This window comes from Chenopodium album, chromosome 3, assembly GCF_948465745.1.
Source record: "Chenopodium album chromosome 3, dcCheAlbu1.1, whole genome shotgun sequence".
Lineage (NCBI taxonomy): Eukaryota > Viridiplantae > Streptophyta > Magnoliopsida > Caryophyllales > Amaranthaceae > Chenopodium > Chenopodium album.
The window spans coordinates 2178662-2189728 of record NC_137836.1 but is presented as its reverse complement, the minus strand read 5'-3'; the positions used below and the strand labels follow the sequence as shown (position 1 = coordinate 2189728).

Genomic DNA, 11067 nt, shown 5'->3' with positions numbered 1-11067 from the left:
AGCTTGCTATAGAATGTTCAAGTTCTTGTATTTAGTTAATACGAGCCTTTGAACGTGTGCCATGCACGTGTTAAATATAAAAGAAAACATGTATCATTATTACTTGTATGATTGTAAATTTGTAATTTCAATCATCGAAAAGGTGTACACAAGTTACTATCTCTATTTCTATTCAAAAAAAAAAAAAAAAACCTATATTTAGTGATTCGTACTTTAATTTATTTCAATATGTTTTATTACGAAACTGTTAACGTTGAGTTAATTGCTCATATACAACTTATACATACTTTAATGCAAGAAGTGAATTAAGCTATTAAGACATTTGCAATACATGCAATACATTAAGGGGTCGTTTGGTTCACACGGGGTAAACGGAATGGAATAAACATAGGGAATCAAAGGGAATGGAATGAAACCCTTTCCATATATTATGTTGTTTGTTTTTAAAAATCAAAGGCAATCACTACCACCATTGCACCACCACTCTTTCCCACTTCTCCAACCACTTAACTGCCCAACCACCACCTCATCGCTTGTTGCAGTACCTCCCCCATCATCGCCGCCCGTCTTCGCACCCTCCCCACCTCTCGCCGCCCCTCCATTACCCCTAGAAACCTTCCCCCGCCCACGAAAAACCCTTGAAACCCAGCCTCATCCCCTTATAATCGCCGAGCGTCGCTTTCCTTACCCTCAAAACCCTAGCTGCTAGGGTTTTGAGGGTAAGGGCAGCGACGACTGGCGGTTTTAAGGGGACGAGGTTGGGTTTTTGTGGACAAGTTACGTTTTTCCGACGAGGGGAGAATTCTTCTGAGGGAGGTGCGAAGGGAAGGTGCAGAACCTGCTGGTGAGGACAGGGCGAGCTTCGGCGAGATCCGACGAGGTGGCTGTGAGGTGGGGGTAAGTGGGTAAGTTAGTGGCTTAGGAAAGGGAATGGAAAAGTCTAGGGGGTGGGGAATCAAAATAGAAGGATTTGGGGTAAACTTAAAAATAAAAATGGGTAAAGGGAATGAAAAAAATGACAAACAAACAACAAAAAAGGGAATGATGCATGCATGTTCAGTCCCTTTCCCTTTGATTATTAACCCCAACCAAACGACCCCTAAAAGACATTAGGTAGTATATCTTTTAATCTTTATGCAATTACATTAAAAGACATTATATCTTTTAATCTTTATGCAATACATTAAATGATGTTATACAAAGTATCTTTTAATCTTTTATAAATCCTCCCCCTTGAATAAGCAAATTATGCTCGTTTTCAAAGTTTGTATAAGAATAAACTTAGCTGTCTAAAAAATAGGTTATAATCGTCAAAGAATATAAAAAGCAAAATATTATACATCTTATATATGAAAAAGGAAAAATTGACAATAATAATTCCAACTTTACCTCATTAGCCCAAAATAATCCCAACTTTTGATTATTTTTTAATAATCCGAACTTTAATATCCATTTGCTTTCAATGGTCCCAACCGGTTATTTAACTTCTTATAACAAGTTAGATGACACGTGTAAAGACGTAATTGGTCAAAAAAAAAGAAATTTTAAAAAAATTATAAAATAAAATAAAATTCAATTAATTAACTAAAGACCACCACCACCTCCAGCAGCTCCAGCCACCCTCCGGCACCACACTCCCGCCGCAATACCGACGGCCAGATCCACCACCCCGCACCGTCCGACAATGTCGCCGCCCTTTCCTCTACTCATTATCGTCGTCCACCACTCCAAAACCCCCGAATCCTGGAAATCCCCAAAACCCCCGAAAACCCTGAGAAAAAACCTCCCCGGCCGCAAAAACCCCCAATTTCCACCTCGCCCATTCTCGGAAACCTAGCGAAAAGAGGTTTCGAGTGTTAGGGGAGGGGCGATGGGTAGTTTAAGTGGTGGGGAAGGATTTTTTAAAGGATTTTAAAGGGAGGGAAGGGGTTTCGTGGTGGGCCTATGGTGGTTCAGGGGGAAGGGCAACGGCAGGGGCAGGGCAGGGGAATGGGTCTGGGAGTAGTGGGGTGACGGGTTGCTGAGCGGTGGGTAGGGGTCGGGGAGGTGGCTGGTGCTAGCCGCTGGTAGGTGGTGTTGGTTTTCATTTTTTAAAAATTTTTCTAAATTGGTAGTTAATAATATTAGTTCAGATTTAATTAACAACTAAATTAAAAATTAAACTCATTTTGACCAATCAAATAATAACACATGTACATTAAACTTTTTTTTAAAAAAAAATTTACCTATTGAACAGGTTAAAGGCCACTTGGGACCATTGGAAGCAAATTGATATTAAAGTTCGGGTTATTAAAAAATAATCAAAAGTTGGGATTATTTTGAGCGAATGAGGCAAAGTTGGGATCATCCTTGTCAATTTTTCCTTTGAAAAAATAGCACATACCTTATAAATGATTTGAAATGTAATCGTATATAATTACCCGAGCCCTACAATATATCACATTAATTGTGTCCTTAAGAAAATTGAACTTGCTTCCTCTCTAATACCAAAGGTTGTTGAGAAGATATATAGAATGAATTTTGTTTCTTATAAAATGGTATTCTAATTATAAGGAAACGGCAAACAAACTAGATTAGATTAGTTGCTACTATATGTATGTATTTAAGAGAGAGTAATTCAAACTGAACACCCAAAAAAAAAAAAAGGAACAACAACTATGTATAGAAAATGAAATACTACATGAAAAGTTGCAAGTATAGAGAAATAATAATACAACCATTGGAAATAACTTATGAAAGGTTATAAATTCCAATTATAACAACTAAAGTACCCAAATATAAATTCCAATTAATCATACATATCACACGACAATACAACAAAACTACATATTTTTATCTGAAAGATACATTCTTCGATTCTTCACTAACACAAATATTATTTAAGAATAAGGCCCTGTTTGATTCACCTTAATTTTGCTGAACTGAAATTATTTTTACTGAACTGAACTTAATTTTACTGAACTGAAATTATTTTTACTGAAATGAAATTATTTTTACTGATTTTCTATTATAATTCTTCTTTAAGAAAACTGAATTTTACTGAACTGAACTTATTTTTACTGAACTGAAATTAATTTTACTGAACTGAACTTATTTTTACTGAACTGAAATTATTTTTACTTAATATAATTTTCTATTAAGGTGAAGAGAATAGGGCCTAAATCATCAATAATCCCCCACATTAATGAAGAATTTCTCATTTACAAAAATTGAAATCTAGCGAAAAATTATCCCCACAATAATGAGAAAGAGGCATCATGTAAACATCATGCATGATATATTTTATGCAATAGAGGTTACTCAATGAAAAACTAAGTTCATTGAGATTATTAGTCAAAGACTTTGAACTACCCTTAGTGAAGTCTATGGAGCTTACTCAGTCAATCAGTAGTATTTTCCAACTTTAACAACCTCCTTTTAAATTTAAGCTTGGACAATAGAAATTTCACAAATATTTCCTTAAAATAGTTTGATCTCATGTTCATTCATGCCCGTTTTGGCCAAGGACACTCCTGATTCTGCAAGTGTCTTAGGGTATTCTCATAGAAGTGGCCTGTCCTCACACTCATCACATAGGTCACTTCTAAACCTCTCAAAAGAACTTATTAAAAATATAAGACAAATATATGTATAATAATAATTATGCTTAAATGTAACCTTTTTCTGTATGGGCACTGTATAGCTCTTAGGAATGGCCGAATGGGTTAGAATTTAAATTATTGACAGGCCTTAACCGCATCTCCTTGATGAATTATGCTTAAATGGGCACTGTATAAGTCATTTGTGTTGGAAATTTTAATATAAAGTGAAAGATAAGAGTATATAATTCATTCATTGCATTCTTAGGGCCTGTTCTCATTGACTAAACTCAGCTGAACTGAACTGAACTGAACTGAAATGAATTGAGCTGAACTGAACTGAACTGAACTGAACTGAATATTTTATAAGAGAAGGAAATTAGGAGCTGAGCTCAACTGAACTGAACTGAACTGAACTGAGCTGAGCTGAGCTGAGCTGAACTGAACTGAACTGAGCTGAACTGAACGGAATTTCAACGTAAGAGAACAGACCCTTACTTAAACAAAACATCACTGCCTTGCCTTATATAGGCCAATATCACGTATAAAACAAAGCTAAAAAATATGGCAACTAATAATTAGTAATAGGAGCATGACTCCACTAACAAACCCACTATCTCCTAATATTTCTCAACAATAAACATGCAATTGACTAATAAACAAATTGACCCACTAACATACTCCTAAAGCCTTTAGGCATGACCAATTACACGTAACTACTACTCCTAATAAATAGGCATAACTATTTTGAATCAATCACACAACAATTTGTTAATGGTTCCACAATGTTATCTTTTTTACCTCTCCATCATACTTCCTCCATTTCTTTTTATTTGACACGTTTCTTTAATCACGTTTGACAATGCACATATTAAATCATTAATATATTTAATTATCGATAAGCAAAAATTATAAAAAGTTGATATTATAAAAATATACATTGTGACGAATCTAACAAGATCCCACTTGACTGTATTTTTCCATGCATATAAATCACAAAACATGATCAAAGGGAGGTGTGTGAATAGTGCTAAAGTCAAAACGTGTCAACTAATAAACACAAAGGTAGTAATAATTTTCCATGAGAATAGTTCTTTAATGGAATCATGTCTAAGACGTATATGTCTAGGCTTTCTGTTATACATGAGTACATGACATTTCTTGCCCTTCAATTCCTTTATCTGCTTGACAAATGAAATTAAATCTAGGTTTTGGCCAACTAGGAATATCTTCTAAAAAGTTTCGAATCCACTCATCAGCTTCTTAACCAGCTTTATCTAAAGCAATAAATTCGAACTCCATGGTGAATCAAGCCATTATACAAGTTTGCTTAGATGTCTTTCAAGACATCGCCCCTCGACCTAGTGTAAATACATATCCAATGGTAGATTTCGAATCCTTGGGGCCAGTACGTTATCCAATTTGCATCACTATATTCTTTAAGAGTACAACACGATATTTAGTGTAATGCAAACAAAAGTTTTGTGTTTGCTTTAGATAATCCAATTCACACTTTTAATGCTTCCTAGTGATCTCTTTTGGATAAACGACCTAATTTGTTAACAACAAAAGCTATATCAGGTTCAGTACAATTGATGATGTACAATAAACTACTTAAAATACGAGCATATTCTTTTTGAGATACACTTTTATTTGGCGGTTGTTCTTGACAAGTTGTTGATCCCATTAATATCTATGGTTGTGTTCATAGAATTTATGTCAAAATTCTTAACTAATTCCAAGTTAAGCTACTCGGAGCTTATATTTCTGCCTCTAGAAAGTTTTGGGTCAACAGTTTATCATTTTCATGAAATATTATTTTCGTTCTTTCTTTTGTGAAGTATTAGACTACGTATTACGTACATGATACATGTACTACATTAATATCTTAATTGATAAGATAGACTTGCTAGCTAAGATGCATTGCTCATATTAGTTGTTTATCAAAGATTACCTTTTTTTTTTTTTTTTGTTGAGTCAAAAACCCAAAAAACGTTAAATTTGACAAGTTCATAATTAGATTAATGCTAAATAAAGGGATTTGCATTGCACTTTACAAGCTTGGTCATTAAATATAGAGTATGTAGATAATTTTTAAACACTATAAAAGAAAATACAAGTTTAGATCGATATAACATTATTATTTGAGATAGTAACTTAACTTTTTTTTTTTTTTTTTTATTATTATTATTATTATTATTATTATTATTATTATTTTCCTTATATTTTTTTATGTATATTCTTTAGTCTATTTTTATATTTTTTTTCCATGGCTTCCTACTCGTTGCTTCAATTATGCTTGATCTTTGTAGTTTTCGGATCGACATTCGCTCAATTGTCCGAGAACTACTATGCAAAATCATGCCCCCAAGCTAAATGCATAATAAAAGATGAGGTTAGGAAAACCTTAAAGAAAGAACCTGGCATGGGTGGATCTCTTCTTCATCTTCATTTCCATGATTGTGGAGTTGGTGTAAGTCTATCATCTTAGAAGTTAGTGTTCAATTTTTTGTTATATAAATTGTGCACAATAAAGCTAATTTACTAGGGATCCTAAAATTGGTCCTAGGAGAAAAAAATATGTGAACAAAAATTAATTGATTTTTCCATGCAATATTGATTCATGTCAATATCCTCGTTATTACTCTTATTAAAGTTAGAATTCTAACCATAAATTAAAGTGATGTCTATTATACATTTGAATGTAATTATTTAATCTTCCACATTCTCTTTAATACACGACACATAAGAAGGGTCATTTTTGTCAAGTTTAGGAGAATGTGATATATTATGAAATTTCAAGGTGACATACAAAGTATGTACTTAGATTCAAAATCTTTAATTCCTTTCATCAAATCATCCTATTATTAAAAAGAATGGTAAATTTACTTGTTTATTTAGCAAAGAAAAAAAAAATAGCATTTTGTATCATTAGTTTTTTTTAAAAAAATATTGCAGCTTAATATATTTGTTTAATATATAATCAGGGATGTGATGGATCGATTTTACTCGACGACACATCAAAGACACCCGGGGAAAAGTCTTCACTAATAAATGTAAATTCAACTTGGGGATACGAAGTCATTGATAGGATCAAAGCTCGACTAGAAAAAGCATGTCCTGGTATTGTATCATGTGCTGACATCTTAGCAGCAGCTGCTAAAGACTCTATTGTCACGGTATGATTATCATAACTTGTTGCACCTTAAGTCCTTGATCTTCATTTTTTTTTTGTTAATTTATTGATAAATAATATGAATTATTTACTATATGATGAATTTTCTAGCTTGGTGGACCAACATGGCCATTACCATTAGGAAGAAGAGATTCAACTGAACCACATAAAGCGTTGACTGACACCTTAGGTGCTCTCTTTAATGCGAATTTACAAGCTCTAATTATGGCCTTTAAACAACAAGGCTATACAACGGAAGAATTTGTGGCTTTGACAGGTAAATTCCCTTCTTTTATTCACAAAAAAAAGGAGGCAATTTTATTTGCTTATCTAGTATTCAGTCCATCCTATGATATAGTGATTTATTCTTTTCTTTTTCTTTTTGTTTTGGAAGCATAGTGATTTATTCATTTTACTATAGTACCATTATTAATTATACCTTTTTTATTTACTTGTAGAAATTACCATATTTTAAAAGTTTATATGTAACTTTTTACATTTTTTTTTAAAATTTCCCATGTAAAATAACCTTGTAAAAATATTATACACTTCTTAAACTACGAAACATGTCTCTTGTGAAAAATGGTAAGTGATTCTATATAATGAGATGAAGACAGTATAAACATTGTAATGATATGATACAGGTGATGAGAGATTGTGAAATTTGACTAAAGTTGACTAAAGTCATAGATTGTGAAATTTGACTAAAGTTGTTTCTTTTTTTTTGGTGCAAGACTAAAGTTGTTTCTTGAGTACAGGTTCTCACACAATTGGTAGGGCAAGATGCTTAACCTTCCGAAAGCATATCTATGACGATAAGAACATAAATCCTGCCTTTGCAAAGGCGATGCAAGCTCATTGCCCTAAGGTAGGAAACGATAGCGAACGCATACCAATCGACTCCACCACTCCATATGTGTTTGACAATGCATACTACAAAAACTTGTTGCAACAAAAAGGTCTCCTAGGCATTGATCAAGAGCTATACACCGGAAAGGGTGGACTCACAGATGCCATAGTCGCGAATTATAGTTCAAATCAGGATTTGTTTTTCAAGACATATGTTACAGCAATAACAAAGTTTGGACAAACTGGTGTTCTTACTGGTAACAAAGGAGAGGTTAGAACTAACTGTAGGAAGGTCAATGCTCCAAAAGCTTGAAGCTTGCTATAGAAGAATGTTCAAGCTCTTGTAGATAGTTTATTCGAGTCTTTGAACATGTGTGATGTATGGACTAACTATAAAAAAGAATATATGTAAGATCAATCGTATGATTGTAATTTTAATCATGGAAAAAGGTGTATACAAGTTACTATCTCTAATAAAATACTTTATTCCAATACATGGTTATGGACTAATAAGTTTTACAATATGATACTATATATTCGAGTTACATTATATACATGCTATATTTACTATATATTTAGAAGACATAATCTTTCTTAAACCCGGCGGCTACCCAAATAAGGGTATTTTACCGCCTTATAAACTTGATTATTTAAAGGGCATAACTTAGAAGAACTCAAATATTTATTTGAACCCTTTTAAGGCTGCCTATTGCATCCGTCCATTGAAAAACGATTCAACAAACTATGAAGCAATCTATATGGCGCAAAATTAAGTTAAAAGTAAGGAACATGATCCGTGTGATTACATTAACTTACTAGACCCACGACTATTATATGACACCAAGCCACTAACAGTCTAACACAAACTAGTCACTTTGGAGAGCAAATTCCTAGATATTAGGAGTAAACTAATCACTAATAATTTTAAGCAAATATTCAAATACTATCCACGTATTCAAAAAGCAAAGTCTAGTTACATTCTGGGACGTTGATCAAGTTGTAGCTAGATATTGTTGCTCGATTCACAAATAGTCATGAATGATGACTCGTTTATGAAGCGAGTTGATGAGCTAGCATTTTTTATGAGCGAACTTGAATTTATATGAGCTTCTTCAATGAATTGAATGAGCTTTAATTTGTATTTTTGTCATTTAAAAATCTCAAAATTGCCATTAAAAAAAAAAAAAAGCCTGGTATGACAAATTAGAGGTAAAGAGTAAAAGAGTTCATAGTATGACTTTATATTTATTAACCAATAGGTATACAAAACCTATGTTCACAAGGTAGGGAACAATCTTCTAAAACACATACTATCTTACGCATATATCCTAAAGATACATTGATTAAAGGAAAATTTGTTAAAAAGGACCAAGGAAGGTGACTCTTTTGTTCAGAAGGACCAATTAAGACAAAAGTTGTTCAGAAGGACCACAAAACACACTTATTTACTAGAGTTATAGCTGCCACGTCAGCTTGAGGTTGTTAGAGTTAGTTACTCTAAAATCAGTTATAACTAATTCTGTTATTCTTGTTTTTACTTCTCTAGAATGTTCTATGTAATAGTTGTAGTATATAACCCCGAATATGGTGTAAAGTCATTTATTCACAAATACAGAAAATTCTGATTACTTTTCTTCCAAGATTCTCTCTAAAATTTTCTCTGTAATTGTTCATACATATTCTTCCAGAAATTGTCCTGTTCTTCCAGATTTTGTAATTGTACAAAATTTGTCATGGTATCAGAGCTTCAAGATCTGACCTGTGATTTTTCCTGATTGATTTCCGCATTGATTTGTGATCATTGTTCCTGATTCTTGATCTGATTACTGTTTGATTGATTCCTGCAAGTTCTTTGTTCTAATCTCCAAAAGTTTTTCTGATTTTTGATAATCTCAGCTTACCTGGAGAATTTCTTTGGATCTGATTGTTTCTGCATCATCTGATTTAGTCAATTTCCTGAAAATCTGAAGTTATGGCAGCAAGTAATCTTCCTCCTAATCAAGATCCAGCTAGCATCTATTACATTCATCCTTCAGATGCAAATGTTGTTCAACTTGTATCCTATAAGTTCAATGGTGAGGGATTCACTAGCTGGAAACGTTCGATGCTGCTTACTCTTTCAGCAAAGAACAAGCTAGGGTTTGTCAATGGAGCTATATCCAAGCCTACTACTTGAACTGTTGAAGGTAAAGCTTGGGAGAGATGCAATGATCTGGTATGTTCATTGATTCTGTTTAATTTGGATGAAACAATTGCAAAAAGTGTAATGTTCTTGAAATCTGCTGAAGAAATCTGGACTGACCTTGAGGAGAGGTTTGGTTTTGCTTCTATGGCACAAATTTACTCATTAGAGCAAAAACTGGTTGATATTAGTCAAGGTGATAAGTCTATTTCTAGTTTTTCACTGATATTAAGTCAATTTGGGATGCAATTGAGGAAGCTTATCCTCATCCATACTTTACTTGCAACAATTGCACTTGTAACTTGACTAAGAAGATTTATCAGCGCCAACAAGAAAAAATGGAGTTACAGTTCATGATGAAGCTTAATGAGCAGTATGCAACTATCAGAGGAAATATACTGATGATGCAGACTTTACCAAAGGTAACAAAAGCATTTCGACTGTTTGCTCAAGAAGAAAGGCATAAAGAAATTTCTCAGGCTGCTGAACACACTGAGTCTTTGGCTTTTGCTGCTGAAAAGAAGAAGTTTAGTTCTGATTTTGGTTGAAATAAGTCTTACAGACCTCATAATCAGAGTCAGCAAAGAGTGTTTCACACTAATTCTTACTCAGGAAATACTGGAGGAAATGGTTCTAATTCTGGAACTACTTACAGGAAATCTGGATTTAAACCTGGAGCTAATTACTTCTGCACTCATTGTCAGATTCCAGGGCATAGTGTTGACAGATTCTTTGAGCTTAAAGGCTATCCTCCTGGTTTCAAAGGAAATTGTGTTGCAGCTGTTTTTTATTACTCTGGTAATGATGATTCTTACTCAACAGGACCTGTTTCAATTGAGCAATATCAGCAGTTCATGGAGTATTTGGCAAAGCAGAATCAGAGTTATCAGGTCACAAAAACTGAACAACAGGACAGCCTGGCCATGATGGCAGGTAACATTTGCTTACTATCTCAGTCTAATCATAAATGGTTGCTAGATAGTGGTGCTTCAAATCATTTTTGTTATGATTTGTCTAATTCTCTAAGTTTCATCCAGTAGGAGGTGGTGATAATTACATTACCATACCAGATGGTAGTAAAATTGCAGTTAAATACATAGGGACTGTTGTGTTAAATGAATCAATAACTCTAAGCAATGTGCTGCATGTTCTTGAGTTTCAGTATAATCTGATTTTAGTTCATAAATTGTGTAAGGACTTGAGTTGTGAACTGCATTTTACTCTTGACAAATGCTTTGTTTGTTCTCAGAAAGGGACATTGATTCCTCTTGGTAATGTGATGT

At 33.5% G+C, this 11067-nt stretch overlaps 1 protein-coding gene across 1 annotated transcript; it reads left to right on the top strand.

Moving 5' to 3' along the window:
- Window positions 1–5644: 5644 nt before the first annotated feature.
- Window positions 5645–7915, top strand: LOC145622409 (cationic peroxidase 1-like). Its single transcript, XM_081676404.1, has 4 exons — window positions 5645–6051; window positions 6566–6757; window positions 6865–7030; window positions 7512–7915. The coding sequence occupies exons 1-4, from the start codon at window positions 5848–5850 to the stop codon at window positions 7913–7915; spliced, it is 966 nt and encodes a 321-aa protein (XP_081532530.1). The 5' UTR covers window positions 5645–5847.
- Window positions 7916–11067: the final 3152 nt, after the last annotated feature.